This window comes from Cheilinus undulatus, linkage group 22, assembly GCF_018320785.1.
Source record: "Cheilinus undulatus linkage group 22, ASM1832078v1, whole genome shotgun sequence".
NCBI lineage: Eukaryota > Metazoa > Chordata > Actinopteri > Labriformes > Labridae > Cheilinus > Cheilinus undulatus.
In genome coordinates, this window is record NC_054886.1 from 16,602,126 (window position 1) to 16,626,178 (window position 24,053).

At 38.5% G+C, this 24,053-nt stretch overlaps 1 protein-coding gene across 1 annotated transcript; it reads left to right on the plus strand.

The window, feature by feature from the left end:
* The first annotated feature begins 4,158 nt into the window (after positions 1-4,158).
* On the plus strand, positions 4,159-23,588 carry trmt44 (tRNA methyltransferase 44 homolog). Its single transcript, XM_041779536.1, has 11 exons — positions 4,159-4,724; positions 4,806-4,923; positions 7,277-7,496; positions 7,721-7,789; positions 8,151-8,258; positions 10,114-10,185; positions 12,243-12,349; positions 12,691-12,874; positions 15,027-15,375; positions 20,473-20,589; positions 23,302-23,588. Exons 1-11 carry the CDS (start codon positions 4,388-4,390, stop codon positions 23,532-23,534), a joined length of 1,914 nt encoding a protein of 637 aa, XP_041635470.1. The 5' UTR covers positions 4,159-4,387; the 3' UTR covers positions 23,535-23,588.
* The last annotated feature ends 465 nt before the right edge of the window (positions 23,589-24,053 follow it).

Below are 24,053 nucleotides of genomic sequence, written 5' to 3' on the forward strand. Positions count from 1 at the left end.
CTGACCACACCCCTTCCTGGGTTTTCCCACCTTGGGCAAAGCTGACAGCCAGACAAACTGAAATTACCTGTACAGGTAATTATATTATCTAATGCCATTAATCATCCTAAAAAAACGAATATAGGTCAACAATCTCAGCTTTGTCTAACTGGAAAATTAGGTTAAGCAAACATTTTTTTTTCCACATAAAATCAAACATGGCTAGATTATGAGATATCTTTTATAAAGTGTTTTTTTTTTCTCTTTTTTTTTGCAAGAAAATTTTAGGTTTACAGGCCGATAGAACTGGCCTTGCTGAAATTATTTAGCCTAACCATTACAGTTTACTAGAACTTATGCAGATAACAAACAGGTAAAGTTAAATACTTGTTTGTCAGGCTTTCCATTTTCAAACATGAGTAGGGTAGGCTAACTAGCTAGATATAGCTGTACATAACTTTACAGAGTTATTTGTTAATTTATCAGACACATTTTGGCTCGCTAGGTCTCACTTTTGGTTAGTTGTCTTGAATGCCGCTAGCTGCTACTTTAGCCCGTCTAACAAACTAACAGTTTTATCTTATTTTACCTAGCCAAAACTACGTGCTAGTTAATGCAATGATGCTTGTTTATGAAGAAAAACCTTGTTTTTTCATAAATACAAAACCACCCTCAAATTAAAACAAATTTTTAAACCAAGAGTTTGAAACATTGTTTAAGTTTGCTGTAGCTAATTTCAAAGCTAGCAAATCAGGCAGCCTATACAAGCTGGACTATAAAAGTTGACATGATATACTCTTAAGATATACTTTTCTTTGCTTGTTTTAGTTTTAGTCACATTTTAGTCATTTCTACCCTTTTTGGTTTTAGTGGACAGAAACTCAAAAACTCAATTTAGTCTCGTTTTAGTACATAAAAAGTCCTCACATTTTAGTCTTGACTTTCATTTCAAGCATTTAGTGGTTTTCCGAAATCTGGCACCAAACCATAGTGTGTTCTACCTCTTTTGCCAAACCTGGGGTCCCTACTTTCTACAGCTAAGAGACAAAATAGATGTATTGTATTTTGACAGCTTTACCCACAGTGGACAAATATCGTGGATTTCTAATGTCTGACGAAAACTAAATTACATTTTAGTCTAGTTTTAGTCATCTTGACGAAAAACGAAACTTACTTTTTGTCAGTTTTTGTCATCAAAGATCTATTTTTGGTTAGTCTTGGTCTAGCTTTTGTCATGGAAAAATAGGTTGTCAACGAACATTTTTAGTCATAGTTTTAGTTGACGAAATTAGCGTGGTTTCTGAGACACCTTTTCAGCAACTTACCAAAAAACAAAAAACAATAGTTTGAAAAATATTGGGTGTAGTCATTATTGTCTGCAGCCTTGAATTTACAGTTCTGCTTTTATAAAGCTAGATTTTTTTTTTATCTAGTTGTAACTCCTAGTCTTAATGATGTTTTTTTTTTTTGGGGGGGGGGGGTTATTTATTAAAATGGTATTGAAGTTTTCATACAAGTTAGAGCAGTGATGGGCAACTGGCAGCCCAGGGGCCATATGCGCCCCTCGTTCTCATTCAGTGCACCTGCCAGTTAATTTCATATACTTATCATTCACCTTATTCTCAGGCCCCATCATACTTTGTGTGAAATGTGGAAACAACCTCTGGTCCTTTCTGTCTAAATGGGATTTTGCGCAGAAATGGGATGCTAATCCTGATTATCAGAGTGATTTGGAGATTAATGTAAAATGAATGTTTATAATATTTATTTAATTTATTTTATTTAATGTTTATTTGTATAGGGACAAGTATGAAGCAAGTAAACCGTTGCCACACACTACAGCATTTTTAGCCTGAGCTAATTTGCAATGCCCGTCCCTAGCTGGGTTTTTAAAATACATAAAATTCCCAAATACACACAAACAGTCACAACATTAAAACATTAAAAGGCAACAAATTCACACAAAACAAGCACAACATTGTAGAGACAAAACACAAAGACATAAAATACATAATCACACAATGGCACAAAGTTAGAAAGGAAGTGCATAATCATCAATGACTGCAAGACTGACTAGAGACTTACAAGACTTACTAAGAAACATTTCTGTAATTATTTTTGAATGTTGGTGTATGTTGAGATATAATCAGCTTTAATGTGATGGAACAAATAGATAGAGATATGTCCTTTAAAATAAAGGCACATTACGCACCTTTGGTCAAATGTATTTTTTCCTGGCACTCAGAATACCGCAGGATCTTTTCAAATGACTATAATAGCAGATCAAAATTAATGAAAGGACCTTTTTAGGCTGTATTCATTCAAACTAGATGCACATAATAAACTGTTAATACTATGGAATGAAACAAGTACACATTTATTACAATCTTAAGTCTCTTATGACTATGTGCCAAATTTGAAAAGCTTTGTTGTATTGTGTTTATTTCTTTATTTATCCGAGGTCAGCTGTAATTCTTCCAGCATGACTACTGCTATAATTTTTCCATGTCTCCCATAAGTCATGACTGGTGTCAAAGTAATCAAAATAATACTTTTAATCCCATCGTTGACCCTGTTAATTTCTTACTTGGATGTAGATGAAACTTGCCATGAGCTGTGACTCAGAGGAGACTCAAATGGCTTTTTTGTCCTGGTCTTTCTCTCCTCCATACCTGCTGTTGCCAAACAAGTTTGACAGGATTTTTTTTTTGATCTTCCCACGTGGCTGTTGCTTTGAATGCAAACCAGGTAGCACAGTGGACCTGCCTGCACTTTGCTCCTCCTGGTACAGTATCTCTCTATACTCCCTTCCTGAATTAATTACTCAGTATACACAAACGATCTCACTCGTGCAGTCATTCAAAGGAATCTGCCAACAGGAGCTAAGTTCAGGGTTTTGATCAGTAGCTCTGCATGTTAAGTTCTTTACACTAGGTTTTATTCAAATCACAATTTTAAAATGCTACAGCCAAAAACTTAAAGGACAAATAATGACAAAAGGAAATGATGACAGCATGTGACGAATGATAATCAATGGCATTCTTTACCTGCCCAGCAGGTATTTAGACAATAACCAGTCATTTCCAGGACTCAGTGAGTTGTTCCGTCTGCAGGACTAACAAGGAGTGTGTAAGGCGGATGTTTACACTCCTGCTGTGTTAAATCTCTGAGGCTGAAGTTCATTAGTGTCATTTTACACTGTGGAAAGCTCTCTCGCCTTGTTTCAGGTGAGTGGGAGACAGAGGAGCTGAGAGAGAGAGAGAGAGAGAGGGGGGACCTGGCCTATGAATCACTGCAAGAAAATTGCAGTATAAGCTGTTTGAGTGAAGCAGAAGTAAAATGGTAATATGATAGTTTTCTTGCTTATGTAAAAGAAACATACAGTATCAGTCACCAGCCGCAGAGAAAAGTAGTCATCACAAGTATCTACAAAACCAACCAGTTAGAAATGTGAACACTCTGAAATGAATGGAGAAGAAATAAGATACATGACGTCTGTCAGGGGAACAAAGGAGGTGCAATTAAAATATGAGTTGATTCATCTTTTGGCATTATCTGCCTTAAAGGTGAAGACACAGTTTAAATATAGAAATGTAAAAAGCCCCAGTGGCTTTGGATATTGTTTTTGATATGAAAGACATGAATTATCCTTTCATACGCTCACTGTTATAGTGGTTTAGTCATATATATATATATATATATATATATATATATATATATATATATAGGCTATATATTTGAATAATGAAGCTGTACAATAAAAAAACACAACTAACCAACCAGCCAGCCAACCAACCAAAAATAGAAACGTTTAATACATCGCTTTTAATGTACATAATGCTGTTAATTATTAAGTGATATGAAAATACTTACTTTGAAAGTTGTGTTAAACTATTGAAACATTTTGAAGATGTTCCTTGTCTTGCTTAATGAAAAACCTCAATTATTGATAACTGATATCATGTTTTATCTGGACTCATATACTATCAACATCATTATGACATTATTAATGACCGGGTTATTTTAGAAATGTGTTTGTTTTCATATTTGTGTCTTATCATAAAAAGGTCAAGCCAAGATAAAAATAATCCTTTTGGGTCACTTTTAACAGCCTTTAAATTCCAGACGAGAGAAACAGCGCCCTCTACTGTGCCACTGGAATATAGCAAATCTGTCACCGGTGCAAACGTCATCATAGCGCGACAGCGTTTTTCATTTTCAAACCATACGTGAGGTTTTAAAGCTTAACATTTGTGTTATTATTTAATGTTAATCGGGAAATTATCACTCGAACTTATAATCAACATTCATCTGAAACGACGAGCTTCGTCTTGAATACGAACTAACTCCCCCCCCGGAAGTGACTCTCTGCTGTACACACATGGGTTGAAGTCGCATCTGGTCAATAATGCCAAAACTTTTCGATATCAAGTTTCCAGGAGAATGTAAGACTCTGCCTGAGGGCTTTTGGTCGGCAGTAGATGTGTGGATAAAGAAACCTCACGTCGTAAACAAACGTCTCTGCGGAGTTAAAGAGACAGAGATTGGAGATGTGGGCAGAGATGATCTGCTTTTTCTACTTGGTGATCCTGAACTCTCGGAGGATGTGTTTTCTTTCCTAAATAACAGGATTTTACCTGCACAGACGCATGACAAGGACAAACCCTGGACTTCTAGTGTCAGAACATTCATTCCTAAAGTCAGCTGCTATGGGACTCAGCTGCATAAAGAAGTTGTTGTCAAAGGTAAGAGTGGACTGTATGGAAAATCTGTAAAAGCTAGGTTCTCTAAAAACAAGTGTTAAGATTAGGATTTTTCTCTTCAAGACCTTTGCAGACAGCAGGTGACCTTCCTCCCATTTGAAGAAGATTCAGAGGGACAGGTGTCTCTAAAAAGGGGCAACATTTATCAGATTCAGCTCCTCCATCAGGACTGTGAACAATGGTGAGTTTACTTTAGGTCTAATGTTAAAAAACATGAAGGTTAACTTTTTTTCCTGGATACTTTGTTAATGAACATGTTTCTTACAATTAGTATTGTGTTGGATTTAGTTTGTTTACACATTATAAATACAATGTTGAAGGACATAATGCCTGCACAAGTCTTTTAAAGACCCTGTAAAGTGAAAATGCATTTGTGTTTAGATTTCTTGTATGACAGGTCACTGTGTTATGAACCCCCTGATCAAAATTCAATCAAATACAAACTCTCTAAGTTTATAAAATTAAACTTCAGAATCATTAAAAATGAAGCAGAAAAATCTGCTCCAGGATGTTGGGGTGTGTCTGTTGAATGAGCTGTTTTCTGGCTCAAATCTCTGTTATGATACTATAAATGATTCACAGGCCACTGTGGCTGATAGATTTGGCAAGTTTACCTCGCAATGAACAGAAAAACAGCATTTAACTGACTGTTAACTTTCAATAAAGGCAGTGACGTCAGCTAAAAACAGACTGTAATGAGATGAACTGCTCAGTGTTTTTATATTGTAGCGTTAGGGGGGAGGGGTCATTCCCGACTGTGGGCTCGTGACATCATGAGTCCACTTATTGGCCCTGGCCAAATTAAACCAAGCCAGGAAAGAGTTGAAAAACTTTCTAACGGTCTCAATCCAGAAATTCAGACACATTTTAAATCTCAGTGTTTTCACATGTTTACAGCAACCATTTTCCAACAAATCTAGTGTTTCAAGACAAAAACTTTGGATTTTACTTTACAGGGTCTTTAATGAATTATTTTGGAGAGCATTCATGCACCATTGTAAATACAGTTGTATTTTTTTTTAACTGCATACAATGTTAAGGACAACACAGTGATTTGATATTGGGGCTTGTAGTTGTAATACCGTCTGAGTGATGACCGAGTTATTTTGCATTGTGATATTAAAGAGTAAGTCCTCTGTCAAATCTGTACAAGTAAATAAATGTATAGATTGTAGAACACTGACTCAGTTTTCCTTTTTATCTTAGCTAACATTAGCTTAAACTGTTCATTTTACCTAGGTTAAACTAGTCAGTCAGCTAACATGATTTTGACTGGTGTTAGCCAGGTAAAAAACAGCTTGTCAGCTAATGTTCATTTTGTCAGCTGACATCAGCTAAAACACTTCATTTTACAGTGCTAAAACTAATTTGTCGGCTAATATTTAGCTGTTATCTTACCTAGCTTAAATTAGTCAGCTAACTTTAACTTAAACTGATCTTTTACTGAGATAAAACTATTTAGTTGGCCAACATGACTAAGCTAACATGCTAAAACCAAGGTGTCTTTTAACGTTTACTGAAACGGTTTGTTTAACCAATCTAACCAAACTACGCAGTCAGCTAACTAACTTAAACTGTTCTTTTACCCTTCTGAGACTGGTTTGTCAGCTAACATTAGCAAAAGCTGTTTATTTTATCAGGCTAAAACTACTCTGTCAGCTGACAAATACCTTGAACTGTTCATTTTACCATGGTAAAACTTGTCACTTAGCGAACTTTGGCTTGAATGTTTTATTTTACGTTAAGTTAAACTAGTTTATTGGCTTACACAGTATTAACCTTCCATTACCTTTACAGTGCTACGACTATTTTGCCAGCTTTCATGATTAAAAAACTGTTTATTCTTCCTAAACAAAAGTGAATGCTATCTAAGCTAGCTGCACAAAGCCACAGGAAATAAATAAATAAATTAAAAGTTGATAACATACACCAAAAACACCCAAGTGAAAATATTTTTGGTTAACTTACATAGCACAGTTTGATGTATGAAGCATTAAATGCTTTGTCTTTAGCAAAAACTTAATGATTTGGGAGTGCAGATGGTCGAGTGGTTTAAGGCACCACCCATGTACGCGGGCGGCCCGGGTTCGAATCCGGCCTGTGGCCCTCTTCCACATGTCTCTCTTCACTCTCTTCCCTGTTTCCGAGTCTATCCACTGGCCTTCCTCTGTCAAGTAAAGGCATGAAAAGGCCCAAAAATAAATCTTAAAAAAAACAAACAAAAAACTTAATTATTCATAATAAGAAACTGAGAGTTGTATGTTGCTGTATATGCTACTTTATAATGCACACACAGTTTTCCAGTTAAGAGTAGATTATTGAACACAACTTGCTGTAGTTTGAGCGCCCTCTGCCTAGCCAAAACCAAGCTAGTTTACAGGTACCACTGGCCAGCAACCTTAATGTTTTCCATGCCCAACTAGAACTAGAGCTAGTTTATCAGGTATACCAAGCTAGATTATTTGGATTGTACAGATTAGACTACATTGTGTGGTTGTTGTGTTACAATACAGCAAATATGCCTTTTTCTGCAGGTCATTGGAGCTACATGTGCTAACCCCAGACAACTGGTTCTCTGATGGTGTTGCCTACCCAAAGCTGCCCTGGCTGTCCTCAGATCTACTGCCTAAACTTGTGCGCTGGGCCACTGAGAACAGGAACAGTGAGTTCAGGAGCACACTGTCTCTGCTGCCTGTGGAGAAGTACAGCATCGTGTACCAGCAACTGAAGGAGAAATACAAGGCTATGGTCAAGGTAAGGTGAGGTCGTTGTAACCCATGTATTAAGTACTATATTGAGTTGCTGTGTAAAAGTAATATCACACTCAAGGTTAAGATTTTGTGCCTAATAGCAGCATTGCTGAGATTATCTTGCTCTACCCAAATCACAGCAATGCTGACTGAAGTGTGTTTTCATTCCTTTTCTTTTGTTATTGTCTCACTAATGCAGCTTTTGATGAGCATTTATTTTATTTTCAGGTTTGGCCTGAAGTTACAGATCCTGAGAAGTTTGTCTACGAAGATGTTGCCATTGCTACATATCTCCTTGTGAGTTCTGGCCATCAATAATACCTGAACAGGCTCTTGAGATTGATTGTAGATGAAGAATAATTCTCACGTCTCTTTTCACTTATTTTAATCGAGTATGGCCTCTGTCAAGTGCACAAATATGTCTGTATATGTAGGTGAAACTAATTTTTTATCCATCACATGTTGTCAGTTCATGCAATCTAAAGCTGGGTCAATCAATTCTGAGTGTGAAAAATAGCTTTGACCCACTAAATCAATTCAAAGCAGAGGCAGGTGAAAGGGTGTCTGCAGCAGCAGGTGTCACCCTGCACATGTAAATTGGCTTTTGCAGACATGATTGAACGCTCTCATGCACGTAGTCTCTTTCATTGAACTGCAGGTGCTTTGGGCCGAGGAGCGAGCAGAGAGAGGCCTCGCTGCCCCTCAATCCTTTGTGGACTTGGGCTGTGGAAACGGCCTCCTTGTTCACATACTGACCAATGAAGGGGTGAGTTGTTGTCCATAGTCACCTAAATCATGTTTATTCCCCATTCTGATGCTTGGTTTGAACTTCAGCACATCCTCTTGATCATGTCTACATGCACTGTTTACTGCCATTTGATTGGCTGGTTGGATGTTTGCATTTATGAGCAGTTTAGCATGTTTGGTGCATGTCTTCCCCTTCCCTCTCTCCCCATATTTCCAGTTTCTCTTTGGCTGTCCTCTCTAATAAAGACAAAAGCCAAAAAAGTAATGTCATACCAGTGAAGCAGATGGAATTGCCAGACTCTGTCAGTCATTGAACAAATCCATCTTGCTAAGTTCCAATCAACAGACCTGTGTCAGACCTGAAAATGGTTCTGACCGATTGGCATCATTAGAGGAGATTGAGGCGGTAGCTACGAGTGATGTTAAGTTGTACTGGAAGCCGATAGCAATGGCTATGACTGGTGTAGCAATTTATCAGATGTAGCTGTTGTATAGTGCTATAGTAGAAAAGAACAGTTTTGAAAGGTTTTTAATTATGGAGTAGTTCCTTTTTTGCTTCGGTGCGAGTTTTCAAGAGTTACGGGAGGCCTGCCTCATTTTGTCTTGCAGCTCATTTTCGCCCATTATGAATGTGATAGACGGCATTTGTCCAATTACCTTCTGATCATCTTTCGAAAAAGTCCTGCCCTTCGCAAGCACTTTGCACGTCTATCCTGCAGATTAGGCTATTTGAAAACTGATTGAAACAGTTCGAATAGAATTATACTTTTTTTCTAAACTTTGAACCTTGATTTAATTAAACTAAGGGGGAATTCACTAAGAATGAAGTGAGACAGCTTATAGCTCCAAAATCTGGGCATCGTAAGCTCACGCTTTTTGCTGCATCTCTTGGCGTTTGACATGTCTTATAAATACTGCAGTGCAGCAACCACCAACTCTTAGCAAAATGTGTTTCTTTTACTCCAGTACTCGAGTCTTTAAGCAGCATTTCTAGTTAACTACACTAAGCTGATTTGCATGGAAAGGGACCAGTTTTGCCACAGTTGAATGCATAATGGCTCATTTAGTATCAGTAAGTATTTATTAAGTAGGTGCAAACATCACTGGGGCACAGACATGTTATTGTAGTGCATTTGACACATGTGGATATATTTTGTGATTTAGACAGTGTCTTTTTGACTCAATAGTGCTGATTAAGCAGGTTTAAAACCTATGTAAGCTTTCGGTACCAGGCTGTAAAACTTCACTGTCATGCCAGCTGTTTTGTTAGGCTGAGGATTCTAGTGATGCTTTGAGCTACATGCTAATGTAGCATGTGCTAGCAGAGTCAGTTTAAGTGGAAGTTATCATGAGAATAAAGCCTGGCTTGTTCATTATTTATATTATTTTGGGGCGGTTTTTGCCTTTATTGGACTGTAGAGCTGAAGCCAGTCTATAAATCACCCAGTCTGTAAAACACTCCAAAAGTAGGAAAAAGTCCAATTAAATGTACCTATTTTCAAGGATAAAAACAAGCAGCAATATCAAGAAAGATAAAAGATAAATTTTCAAATGCTGATAATTATTCAAAAAGAAAGTAGGACGTCTTTATACATGTTTTCTTTGTAATTAATTTTGTATGATTAGTAAACTTGTTAAACTCTGGCCTTGGAAACAGACATATCTCTGTGATCCAAATCTTCCTTATCAGTTTATTCAATGCTGCGGGGCCTAAGAGAGTCCAGGTGAGGGGATGCATGTCTGTGAATGAATTAAATGAACAGTTTCTGTGTCGCCTTAATAGCCAATCACAAACTGGGTCAGGTTTAATTGAATTACACACAGTGTTTGATAGGCAGAGTGTGAATTAACCGTCACACTGTCTTGTGTTGCAGCACCCTGGAAAGGGCATCGATGTTCGCAGGAGGAAGATCTGGGACATGTTTGGCCCCCAGACTCTGCTGGAGGTGAGTGAGAAGAGGGCAGACTCATTGTAACTACATCCAGGTTTTTAATTATCATTTTTTTTACAAGAATCAGGGAGGTACATGCTATAGGTGTCATTCCTCTGAGCTGCTGCTGCTCTGTGTTTTGATTAATGTAGGTATCACTTTCAAACCCATTGAATGGATAGATTTTCGGTCAACAAGGGACAGTTATTACATGATCTTCTACAACTAAAGGAGCACATTTTCCACCTTAAAATTGTAGTTTGAAAACTGACCTAATGGTCATTTTCAACAGGGAGAACAATGTCTATCTCATCACTACAGAGTGCCTCGGCTGCCTGCTTTAAGCACAATATGTTGTTGCAGCAGGTGCAGTTCTCTCTTGAGAAGTGCCTATGGCTTTACGTCACCAGCCGTCAGCTAAAACGAAGCCAGTTAACCTATCTTTGTACTGTTTGATACAGTATGTACAATGTTATAATGATTTCATACAATCTGAATAAGAACAAGAGATAAAATAGTAATAAAAGGCGCATTGCTTCTATTCTGGACTTTTTGAAGAATTATTTATATATATTTAATTGTACAGAGAAAAAGTATGTGCTGTAAAAACTATATGGCAGGTAAAATGACCTCAGCTGTAGTCCAAAATGAAATGATCACAGTTTATAATTTGCAAAAAATCATGTTTTAAAGGCACAATGCTTATTCCTTGTGGCTCTACTTTACAATGCAGGCTGTGCTCTTCTGCCACAGTGTATCTAAACAGCTGATAAACTAAACGGCATAATTCATCTCAGTTTTTCACTTGGCCAGCTGACACACTGTTCTAATAAGGCAAACATACCATGTTGACTTTAGCTTTTCTAATTATCAGGCATTAGAAGGATAAAGGGACAGCTCTTAAACTTACTCGGATGAAAAATTTCTATTCTGCTCTTCTGGTTCAGGTTGGTTTTTCCAGTTTATCTCCACAAAGTTAAAGAAGGTCTATAAAACAACGGTGTTCAGTAAGGCAGGGAACTCTGAAGGGAGAGTGATGCAGGCTGTCCTCTGAACAGAAATGTCCTGAAGTAGTGTTGTCAAAGCCACTAGTGAAAGCAGCAGCTCTCCATGTTCATGGGCTCACAGGTTCCCCTCCTGCACCACTAGGGAACTTTCTCTCTTCACCCGTCCCCTTTGGCTGCTGAGTCTCCATCTGTAGAAGTTCCTGGGTCATAAAAGTATTCCCTCATATCCGCAATAAATGCCATGTCATCATCACTTGAGTCTAAATTGCTAGTTTTAGTTTTGCTTCAGCTCATTTTGTTGTTGTTGTCTCTGATGGAGCCCACAGACCCAAACAGCTGATCAGGAGTTGACGATTCACTGAAGCAGACTCATTGCCCGAAGCAAACAGAGGCTTTCTGTGTGAAAGATAAACTTAAAAAATTTTGATAAAGCGTGCACTTGAGCCATCATTGTATTTTTGGCACATTTTACCTAAAAGTTGGAAAGTTTACACGTCTGCTACACAGTGCTCACTGAAATCACTGGAGGCTAATGCCACTACCATTGCCAAGTGCCTCATACAGACATACACATTTAGAAATCTGTCCCTCTCTCAGCAACACTCCCATCATTCCTCAGTCTTCAACAACATGCTGCTGACTGCTTCCTTTTCACATGATCTATTATTGAAAGATTTTTGCAAAATGAATGTGACAGACCTATTTTCTGGTCATACAGGGCGCTGTAGTCAACCCTGAACCTTTATTTTGAAGATTTAGTTTAAAGCTACTAGTACCTGCCTCAGTGGTCCTAAATAACTTTTACAATCCTTATCAGCAGAAATATATTTCATGTAATTTTTTAGCTGAATTTGCTCTTGATTATGTTTTTAAATCATCTTGTGTGTCATAGTATTGTTGCTGCCAGTTCTCATAACAGTTGTCGTTCTCATTTCCTAAAAGTTTTGCTGGGTTGAAAGTTTTCTTTTTGGACAATTTCTATTAAGTTTCAGGATCTAATCAGTCCGTTGTGCATTTCCCCTGCTTTAAGGAGCTCTTGTGCTTGTTGGGTTTCTGCTATTTCAGGAAAAAGCAATTACCCCCAGTGAGAGCTTCTTATTCCCACATACGGACTGGCTGATTGGGAACCACTCAGACGAGCTCACACCGTGGATCCCTGTCATAGCAGCCAGGCAAGTCTTCATCAGCAGACACAATCTCACTCAGCGGCTTGAGTGCCAGCTGATCTCTCCAATTTGGAATCACATTATGTGCAGAGGGAGGATGTGTGAAAGCGTGCATGTTTGTTCCTGCATGTACTAATGGCTGTGTTTCCATAAGTCACCACCTGATGGCGATATTGAGCTTAAACCTCACTCTAATGTGGTTTTGGATGGTGAGCTCTAGTAATGGATTGTTGTTTCCTGACTCTTGAACCATCCATAATCTCTCTGGATTGAACACAGCTATAAGTAGATGATTTATTGTTGTAGATTTACAGTAATCATTCATCCTTGTCTGTATCCTGCTGCAGGTCATCTTACTCATGCCGCTTCTTCGTCCTGCCCTGCTGTTTCTTTGACTTCTACGGGAAGTATCAGCGACGCCAGTGTAAGAAGTCACAGTACAAAGAGTACATCGACTTCATCACCGAGGTCAGCAGAGTCAGTGGCTTCAACACAGAGGAGGACTGCCTGAGAATACCGTCCACCAAACGGGTAAAGATTCAGGGCTGTACCTCATACATCATCTATTTGGCTTCCTAAATTACTGTCATAACACATGGCAGATTTTGAAAATCAAATTTTTCTTAAATCTAGGTTCAGAAAGAGGCTTGTTAAGCTCTTCATAAATACTCATTGTGCTCTTAGAAATTGAAGCACCCATTTAAATCCAGTGGTCTCTGTTATAAGCCATTTCCCGTGCTTTCTTTATTTTCCCAGCCATCTTTGTCATCGAATGTCAAGTGTTTAGATTTTATTTATGGATACTTAGAAATCCGTCTCTGGTATTAATCGAGTGTTAAATATGCAAGGGAAAATTTAAAAAATCCGAATATTTTCAGCCCTATTTTAAAATGAACTAAAAATCTGCAACAGCATTTTTAGATTTTCTCTGCAGCTTTGTTTACAGGCATGGAACTTACCCTATAATGCAAAACAGAAACACGCCCCCATTTCTGAGTTTGTAATGTTATGTTCAAGTGGCAGCCTCTTGTGTTAAAAGAGAGAAGCCTGTGCTGAAGTGAACAGAGCTGCATTTCCTCAAATATCCACTAGGGGCTGGCTACAGAAGCACAGAAAGTCACATACACACCCATGTTAAAACACATTTTTTTACAGCAGAAATACAAATGTTTACAGCCTGGTTCAAAAAACAATTTTGGTGGGAATAGTTCATGTTTTAGTGGACACACACTATATAAGGGCTGAACTGGAAAAATGAATAATATAAATCTATATTTGAATAATAAATAAATTAAACATCCCTTTTGATTTTTTAAGAAGGATTGAGGTATGGCTATGGAAAGAGGCTGAGGACCCACCTCTGCTCAACCTCTACAATGCTGTCAAAAAAATTCAGTCAGACTGAAATGTTTCTGATCATCAAACAAATTATAAAAGGAGACAAAGATAACCCGAGTAAATCAGAAATGCAGTTTTTTTAAATCATGATTTCATTTATTAAGTGAAAAATCCCATCCAAACCTCCCTGCCTCCCATGAACTTACCTTGATTAACCTCATTTTTTGGAAACATCCTGGCCTGATTACTGCCAGACCTGTTGAATCCAAAAATCACTTAACAAAGCAAAGTAAGATCTCAAAATGCCACACACCATGCCGCCATCTAAAGAAAATCAAGTTAGATGAAAAGCAAAGTCATTGACATCTAACAGTCTGGAAAGGGTTGCAAAACCATTTCTGAGGCTTTGGGACTCCAGCGAGCCAGAGTTAGAGCCATTATCCACAAATGGAGAAGACTTGAAACAATGTTTAAACCTCCCAGGAGTGGTTGGTCTACCAAATTACTCCAATAACGTTTTTGTAGCTCTCCACCACCTTTAAATCAAATATAAAGATTTTTGTAAAAGGTTAACCTCCATCTTGCCTTGATGTATTTTACCAAGGAATCCTATTTGCTCACAGCTACAGATTTAGACATCTTAGACCTTTTATTTCTTCATTTTGCCATTATAAAAATAATTTATTGAATATATTAATGTTGGATTTTAAATAGACTACAGTATCAGAAAAATGAGTCCTCTGGCATATGCTCATATACATAGCTGAGTTTCCCACCTCTGAGCACTGGCTTTATGTAAAAGATGATCCAGTGATAGAATCAGTAGGTGTTAAAAAGTTCTTCACAAACATGAACATGGAACATGTAAGTGTGACTCTGACTTGTGTCACATATCATCTTTTTTTATCCCAATCTTTCCAACAGAGAAAGGATTTCATGAACATATTTTACTTTTCAGAAACTTTTCTTCACAACGTGTGAAGTGTACTCCTGTTCTTCTCCACCTGAGCCTTGTTTAGCGCGGGCGGACAGAAATAAATCAAGTGTTTATGGCCCCCAAAGGGACAATTCTCTCACAGCTGGTACCATTAGTAGCGTGAATACAGATAGACACATGAGAAGAGTGAGCATATGCTTGCTTGGCTTTAATGGAGTGGATTTGTCATAATTAGCTTGTTTATAAAAGCAGGTGATTAGAAGTTGTTTCTGCACAAAAAGATTGTCTCTGTTCGAATAATATTGTATGTTTTTTAACACATTTAGATTTATTCTTTATTTTGTTTTGGTTTTTAGTTTCTAGTTTCTAGTTTTGGTAGCCCTGACCCTCATCTTCTTCTTTCCACAGGTGTGTCTGGTGGGAAAGTCAAGAAATTATAAGCTACATGATGAAGCTGAGGCTGAGCAGCGAAGAGCTGGTTACGTTCAGAGCCGCCAGGCCGCCCCCGATGTCACAGTTCAAGTGTCACAAGTCAGACATGACGTAGACTGTTGCCTTGGTGATAAAGGGACTGAAGGGACCCCCGGGACCTGCTGGGGGGCTGGGTTCCAGCCGAGAGAAAGGGTCGAAATGGTTCGTAACTGCGCTGCTCTCCCACGTGATTTTGTCGACAGTGTTGTCCTGCAGGTTGCTAATGTGCTGCTGGGAATGACTGAGGATGACGGTGGGGAGTCGACTGGTGGCTGGAATAAAGGAGGTAAAACACAACAGCTAAAAAGTTCCACAAACAGTTAAAAAAATATATACCCCTTCATCTAGGCCCCAGAGTGAGAACTTTTGAAAATGCCATAGTTTTTGTTGCTATGTAAAAATGTAAAAATAGAGTTTTCTCACAGTATGCTCCGTTCAGTAGCCACAAGTTCAACAACAATGGAGGACTACTGATTTCTGATTTTTAGAGCTTAACTCTACACCACAGGATTATAGGTTATAAAAATACTGCACAAAGTCTGCACATGACTGTTGTTGAATATCCACGGCTGTGGTTAACTATCCTGCCACCAACCTTAGGGATGGTAGGGTCCCCGGTCTTCATCATTGTTATTTTGGAGATTGCAGGTTGAACTACAGATTTTTTTTGTAATCAAGATGCTGCAGCAGCTCATTGATGACTTAGTTTTTAATACATCTATGCCTTCATTTATACAGGATAGTGAATAGTAGGAATCTGGGGAGAGAAAGAGGGAAATTGGGTAATGACATGTGAGAAGCCTTAGACTGGATCTGAAAATGCATGTGGATTCAACTGCTTGGCTACTGTTGCCCCTCATTGTTTGCTTCTAATGGCAGAAAACTTTGTGTAAGAATATGTATATGCAGTTTATAAGAAAAATGTATCTGCCATTAAGCTAGCTGACCTGAAACATGCCAAAAGCAACATTTTCACATTTTTGGCAGGCGGTAATTTTTCTCCTGACAGCTAAAGATGAATCATAACCACCTGCTAAACAACGGTGATATATTTCCGTCCTCGTGGGTTCTGTGCCCTGAAACTCTCATCCAAACCTCCCTCTATCATCCCATCTAAACCTCCACCTCTATCCTGTCGCCCTGCCCCTGTCTCGGCATCTGTCAGCAGGCCCCTCATGACACAAAGAGACAGTGCTTTGATCTCTGCACCACTTCCTCCGCAAGCCACTTCCTGCCACGCACCGCCCTCGCACACATCACCTTAGTCTGGGCTCCCTCACCCTGCTGCTGCACAGACACATGCAGGGCGGTGTTAAAAAGGAATGAAGAATTGATTGATTAAAACAGATCTGCAGGATTTTGATGCTGGAATGAGTGTGAAATATGAGCGAGAAAGAATAAGAGAGTGTGCAGCTCTGTGTAACGATGGGTGGATGAATTATGCACCACCAGATATGATTTATGCATGAGGATGCATTTGTATTGAGGTTTTCCTACCAGTTATCTGCTGTGTAAGAACATAGAGTGAAGTCAGGGTGAGTCAGCCCAGACTGAAGGGATCCAGGAGGGCGTCAGTCACTGAAAGCCCTTCATGATTCAATTACAGAGATAACTGCTATTTTGATCTCATAGTTTTTGATATTTTAAGTCATATACAAGCCTGATTTTGGTTATTTTGCTGCTTGGCTTTACAGAAAAACCTACGTTTGATTCTGTATCCTTACCACTTTTATAATACTTTTACTGAATTACAAACACATCTCAAAAATACACATTTACCTACTAAATTCACTAGTTTTTGCAGCTTCTTCCTCTAGATTTGACACATGAAAACTTCAAAACAAAACAAGGACTTCTTACAAAAGCCTTGATTTAAGGCTAGGGAAATTTGAATTCAAATTATTCTGACTTTTTGGAATATTTTTATTACAAAAATAGTCATCATTTTTAAAAAAGTGATTTCCTGATTAAAATAAAAAAACAAATGTCTAGCTATCTAGCTCTTACATAGCATCATATCTGCCCTCTGAAGAAAAGATACTCTCTATATTACTGTTTTCCCAAAAGGTTAACATGAAAAGTCTGACGCTTTAGGTCTGGGAACTTAGTTATTCATGCAAGCTGTACTGCTGACTCGGCTCCCCTTGTTATGTAATCATGCTGAAAGTCGGCGTACAGCTGTACATCTTACATGCATCACACTGCAACACTAAATCTCAACCCTGCCATCTTAATTTAAAGGTACAGTGAGGAAAAAAATCACATGGTATCACATGTGGATGAAAATCCTGTGTGCACATATTGTCTGTACCACAGTGCACACAGGAATAGCTTGCAAAATAGAGGGAGTGGGTGAGATGTATTAATAACAGGTAGGAGTCCTGAAAGGATTTTCTCTCTGCCAATTAAAGCCCACGATCCTCTAGAAGTGCCAGCAGTGAATCGAGCTTCCAACAATTCTCTTCCTTCACACCTGCAGTCCTCATTATTGTGACCTGGACTCACCCCACACCTGTGTTTGAACAGTTAGCAAAAAAAATTCAGTCAGCAATTGTAGTTAAAGTCCAGTGAATTAAAAAGTATCCATTACATGGTTCTCAGACAGGAGTATTTCCTGCTGGCCTCTTTTTTTAGTAATCTTTAACAAATACTTAGGGTTTTAGGTGTGATATATGCTAGCTTGGGCTTAGGGAAATTAGCATTTGTAAGCATTTCCTGACACTTTAAGTGGAAAAGTACACTGACTGTCGACTTCACTAAGTGTAGCTGTTCAACTGCTTATTATTGAGCAACTAAAAGAGTTTTGGCTGATCTACCCTGGAGTTTCAAAAAATGTCATGGAGAGGCTGGGAAGGGGAAGGCATGCAACATGCCCACTCACTCTTTTGTGCCGTCCCCATCAGCCACAACAACATGCATACCCTATAGTCTAGTTGCTGGAATTGCTGATTTGAATATTAGCTATAATGGCAGATGCCATAGACTTACTTATCAAAAAATTATGAAATTATGGTGTGTGATCATGTGGTGTCCCAGAGACACCTGATTGGACACCAGAGATCTTCTGTGTTTGGATGCTACTACCTTTTTTTTTTTAGCTTTCTAACTTTTAAAATGTTGAAACGCTATGCTATGGTCATGTAGGGACATATGAGATAGTTTTGATTATTTGTCAGGGTAGCTATACAAATTTACGGGGAATTCTTGATTGAATTTGAAGTATTTTGAAGACAACCCTCTGTCAGGACAGAAGTACTTGCAAAAATTTTGAAAATAAAATTGGATTAAACTTCTGGTTAGAGTTTGAATTAGGGATAAGATATTAAAAATTAAAGGTCAAAATATCTGACCTGCCAAACCTAATTAAAAACTGTATAATACAGCTGAGGAAACAGTCTACTTACAGGAAAATACCCTCATCCTTCATTAAAACACTCAAACACAGCAAATATTGCTAGCTGTGTAGCTACACCACCTGTGATAGCTAATGTAGCTACATTAGCACTAATTTAGCTTGCTAAAGCTCATAATCTTAAAGCTAGAGCTAACTTAGCTACATTTGTTTATGTAGTACCTAGATAGCGAAGCTATGCTAGCTTTAGCTGAAGCTAATGAAGCTAGAGCGAGTCACTGTAAGTACTTTTATAACAGGTCTACGCATAATTTAATCCTGGATTAGACCTCTGACCTTTTATTCTATTTTATTTATGAAATGTTTTGCTTAGCTTAAATGTTGGTAATTGTTTAAAACAGGTTTAGGTCTAAGTGTCCTGAAGGGGTCAGACATGCCAGCATTCACACAAATAAGATGAGATTTTTAGGGGTAATTTGAAAAACGGTCCCAGATGAATATAAATGTTCTCCTTTTTCTTGACTGGTCACCATGTTCAGGCCCATCTTCAGCTCTTATTGATGTTACGTAAAGAGGCTTTGATTGACAGTCAAATAAAAACACGAGCAGTCCTGTGTGCTGAAAAGGGTCCTTTCAAATTTCTATCGACCACTCAGCAATTTTCAAGCTCTTTTTCCCCACTCAGCCTGATTCTCATTTGGCCAAAGCAGCAAAAACAATCAACCACAACAGGCAATCAATACACGGACATCTTAGTGTTTTGCACAGGGGACGCTGAGCCTTAGAAAAGTCAAACAGTACGCCAAGTGGAGCCATTAATAGTTGCCTCTGTTGGTCTGAGTCCAAGCAGATTCTGCTCTGTCCATGTTGCCCTTCCTCCATTAATCTCCATTAACATCGAAGGCAGTAAAGGGCAGCTCTAAATGCTGTATTGATATTGTATTAAGGCCCGGAGCTCTCTGGCGTCTGAGCTGTAGGACGGCAGTCTGCCCAGATTCACACTTTGCAGAGCAGGACTGTGTTTGGCTCTTTGAGTATCTGTGAATGTGGGAGTGTGTCGCATATTTTAGGCATAAACTTGACCAGCTAAAATTAGGACGTGTTTGTGTGGACAATATGTTTCTCACAGATTTCAATGGCAGAGAGACAAGTATAAGAAAAATGAAACCACTGTGGCGTTTCTGTTAAATTGATTATATAACTCAAAAAATAATGGAAAACTCTGTCTTTGACTGACTGAACCTGAATGAGACAATACACTTCACAATGCAACTCTTCCAAATTCAATCACCTCTAAGTCAGCAGGGATTTCCTGAAGTGCCACCAGAGATTAAAGTTACGAAACGCCACAAAGGAGCTTCAGACATCCTGCGGTGTGTCCCTCACTGATACGAGGAGGGGGAGGATTGTCATTTGTACGAACCAAAGGTCAGCCTTGATTGAATTCTCTTCAGGAGAGTAGAAAGGGCAAAGCCAGAAATACCGCCAACCTCAAAGGCGAAAGTGCGAACACAAAAACATACATTTATGTACTACTCTGCCAACTCCGAGCATATGTTTCTGTGTTTAAGTACCCAACCTTTCTCCTGTTTTTGCTCTTTGGTAGCTAAATTTACTGTCCCAGTGGGGGAGTGACGACTATGACTCACACTCTCGGGCTCTCCAGAGGCTGATGGGAGATGCAGCAGTGAAATGCATGCTGGTTGCTCTGACAGCTTGTTGGAGCAGCTTTAATTGAGCACACTCCAGCACCCTGGCTAACACTGAAAGACTATGACAGAGGTTTTTTTTCTCTCCTTGTAAATTCCGTATGTATCATTTGCCTTTCCAAACATTTTAAGCTCCCTAAAAAGCAACCAGTGACATTGACTGGAGCCAGTCTGCTGTATCGGATGCTCTTTTCCTCTCATATAGTGGATAATAATTATTTCAGTGTGTGCCTGAAGCAGCGTGTTCATATATGATGAATGTACTGTAATGTTGACAGACCTCCTTCGGCGCCTATGTCCCTCTGTTCCTCCTCTCCTCTAGGCAGTCTCTCTTTGAGTGAGGTCGCCGGCCTGTTGGAGCAGGAAACCCTGCAGCTCCTGAAGAAGGAGTGTGGTGGCCTTCAGACGCTGCTCAAGAACAATCACCAGGTCTTCAGAGGTAGTTGGACTGCACACCTTTAATTATCAAATAAATTTTCATTTTGTTAAAGTCACATTTGATTTTTTTATATAGTGTCAGCAAAGTTTGACACATGAAGAAAGGGTAAAGGAAGTTTCCTTACGACTTAACACTGGTCTTGGTTTTTGTAATGGCTGTCGGTTTGAATGGTTTAAACTTCAGGTCACAAGTTTCAGGTGTTGTGGCCTATCGCTGGTCCGGGAGCCTCGGCTATTGTTGCTATAGAGAAGAAGCAGTGAAGCAGGAACAAATGGGAGCTGAGGCACATTCACAATGCTTCATTGATCGTAATTGTAACAAAACAGAGTGCTGTCTTCTTTAAGAGTAACTGAGCTTTAGTTTCCACTGAGGTGCATCTACCCTGGTATTTCAAAAACTATCTTTAGAACCACTCCCTCCTTCCTGCTGTACCTTATCAGCCACAGCATCATTCAGTCTATGCTGCTTTTCTGAATAGATTACTAGTCATAATGTCATGAGGCAGACTTACCATGACCTACCGCCACAAATACCGATATCTGGTCAAGAAGAAGCACACAGACAATATTATCAAACTTGTTTTAAGAAAGACGACGGCTTAATTGTGATGTCAGGTGCCAGCACTACATTACAGTGCCTATAAAAAGTATTCCCCCCTTGGATGTTTTACTGTTTTATTGATTTTATAAATCAGTCATGGTCAATATAATTTGGATTTTTTTAAAACCAAAAAGTTACACAGTGATGGAAAAAAATGACAATTGCCCATCAGACAAGACACTATAGTATGTTTGGCAAACACCAAACACTGCACATTATCACAAACACACCATCCCCACTCTGAAGCACGGTGGTGGCAGCATCATAGTGTGGGGATGCTTCTTGGCAGCCCTGGAAGGCTTGTAAAGGGTAAAATGAATGTGGCAAAATATAGGAAAATCCTGGAGGACAATCTTATTCAGTCTGCAAGAGAACTACGGCGTGGGAGAAGATTTATTTTGCAGCAAGACGATGACCCAAAGCAGACAGCGAAAGCTACACAGAAATGATTTAAAGACAACAAGGTGAAACTAAATCCATTAGAGAATTTGTGGATGGGCTTGAAAAAGTGCAATTCATGCCCCATCCTGCAACCTGACAGAGCTTGAGCAGTTTTGCAAAGAAGAATGGAGTAAAATATCAATTTCCAGTTGTGCAAGCCTGATTGAGACCTGTCCACACAGACTCAGAGCTGTGATTGCAGCCAAAGGTGCATCTACTAAATACTGACTTGAAGGGGGTGAATTTTTATGCAGTCACTTACTTTACATTACATATTTGTATAATTTAATTTACATTATCTTATAGAAATCAGTTTTTAGTTTGACATTAAAACGTTTTTTTTTTTTGTAAAAATCTTTTGTCAAAAACTCCAAATTATATTGACCATGATTGGTTTTTAAAACCAGTCAAAGTGCTAAAACATCTAAAGAGGTTAACACTTTTACAGGCACTGTAACTGCTTCTTCCAGACAGATAAAATAACAATTTGAAATGATCTAAAGCAGGGGTTCTTATATGGGGGTCGCAAGACCCTTAGAGGGGGTCACCAGATGCCTTAAAAAAAAAGAATATTTTTGAGTTTTCCCACCAAATTTTTCTTCTATTATTTGCCACTTTTCATAATTTCTGCACAATTTGGATCAATTTTTGCTTCTATTTACCAATTTTTTGCCACTTTACACCAATTATGCCAAAATTTAAACAATTTTTTATCACCTTTTCCCAACAAATTATTCAATTTTTAAACAATTTTGCCACTTCTAAATTAATTTTTGCCACTTCCCACCTGTTGCTGCCTCTGTTGACCCATTATTGCCACAATTAACCCCTTTTTACCTAATTTTAGAGCAATTTTTGCCCATTTTAACCACATTTCATGATTTTCAATGCTCATATTTGCTAGTTTAACCTGTTTCTGCCTATTTTCTGCCTAAGTTAACCCATTTTTGCCAGTTTAACCACTTTTTCCCACTTTTTAATCCCACTTCACCAAATTTTCTGACCATTTTTGCAACTTTAAACCTATTACTGCTACTATTTAATCCCCTTTTACCACTTTTTGTGTCTGTTTATGCCACTTTTACCCATTTTTGCTTTTTTTTGCCACTTTATCAAAATTTTGCCATTTCCAACCCATTTCTGCTACTTCTAAAATCCCATTTTACAACCTTTTCCCACCACTTTTTTTACATTAACCCATTTTAATTCAGTTTTTTTAGAAAAAGGATTTACATTTTCAAGATGGTTATGGTTATTTGTTGCTATGATAAGATTGGCTATTATTCTGGTTAAATATAAAATATGGTCATCACAGCTTAACTTGACAATGGACCATGATATTGCTGACTCCATGGGCCCACAGTTTGGCTGGGCCCCAGAAAGCTCTCCCTTTTATCCCCACTTATAGATGGCCTTGTTTGCACATGACTACTCTTTAATGTGCATGGCTATGTTCGACCACTTTCAGGTACAGTCGGGGTCCCCAGTCTCAGGCACCTTTATTTTGGGGGTCAAGAGCTGAAGAGGTTGAGAACCCCTGATCTAGAGAATTGAATAAGGGTTGTTTACTTCTAGACATCTGTAATAGCTCTTCCTCTTTGTAACACAGAAGGAAAAAATGTATTCCCAACTTTTGTACTTTATTCTTTAAAGGCCTTTCTTTTTTTGCAGTTGAAGGAGGGAGAGTGTACATTAGAGACTGGAGAGACAGGAAGTCCTCCAGGGTGGATACAAAGAAGAAATCTGTTGCCCCTGGAGCTCTGAAAACTCGTCCTTGTTGGTTTTATGAACACCACCCTCAGCGCTGCCCCCTGCAGGTGGAAGAGTGCCAGTTTGCCCATGGACTTGATGACCTCAGACCCTCAACCAGACCTTTAAAGAAGATTAAAAATCATGCTTTTTAATGTATTGTATCTCATTTATTTACTTGATATTTTATTAAATAACAGCTTTTATAATTGGTGCTCTGCCTATGTTGTGAAACCTGTTGTGAAAAACCAACAGCCAAGAGGAAAGAGGTCAGCTTCAAGGCATGTGAGTTTAATCGATGCCAAATCACATCATTTCTGGGAATAGAGGATTTCAGATTTAACAGTTTCCTTTTTTCTTCTCTCACTCTTGGAGCTTGCTGACACCTGGATCAATGGATTCCAATTTCAAATTTCAATTTTGACTTACTTTATATTTATTTAAGTAGGGAACTTTTGTACAGGTCAGAAAGTGTACATTTACTGTATATTAAAGTTTATTTCAGGATTCCTCTTTGTTTTGTAAGGATTATTACCTCTACAATGGGTTTTATTTTGTGGAGCACTCAGGGTTTTATCACCTTTTCCCTACACCATAGGAAAAGAGCTTTAAGAGCTTCTACATACCTTGGCGAGACAGATAGCTCGTACAGGGACTTTAAGGTTCACAGACAG

Bases quoted from the DNA above. Each gene is read 5' to 3' on its own strand.
- trmt44 (XM_041779536.1), top strand. From the start codon at position 4,388: ATGCCAAAACTTTTCGATATCAAGTTTCCAGGAGAATGTAAGACTCTG. The intron at 4,725-4,805 runs GTAAGAGTGGAC...TTTCTCTTCAAG, and splicing joins TAAAGAAGTTGTTGTCAAAG to ACCTTTGCAGACAGCAGGTG. The intron at 20,590-23,301 runs GTAGTTGGACTG...CTTTTTTTGCAG, and splicing joins CAATCACCAGGTCTTCAGAG to TTGAAGGAGGGAGAGTGTAC.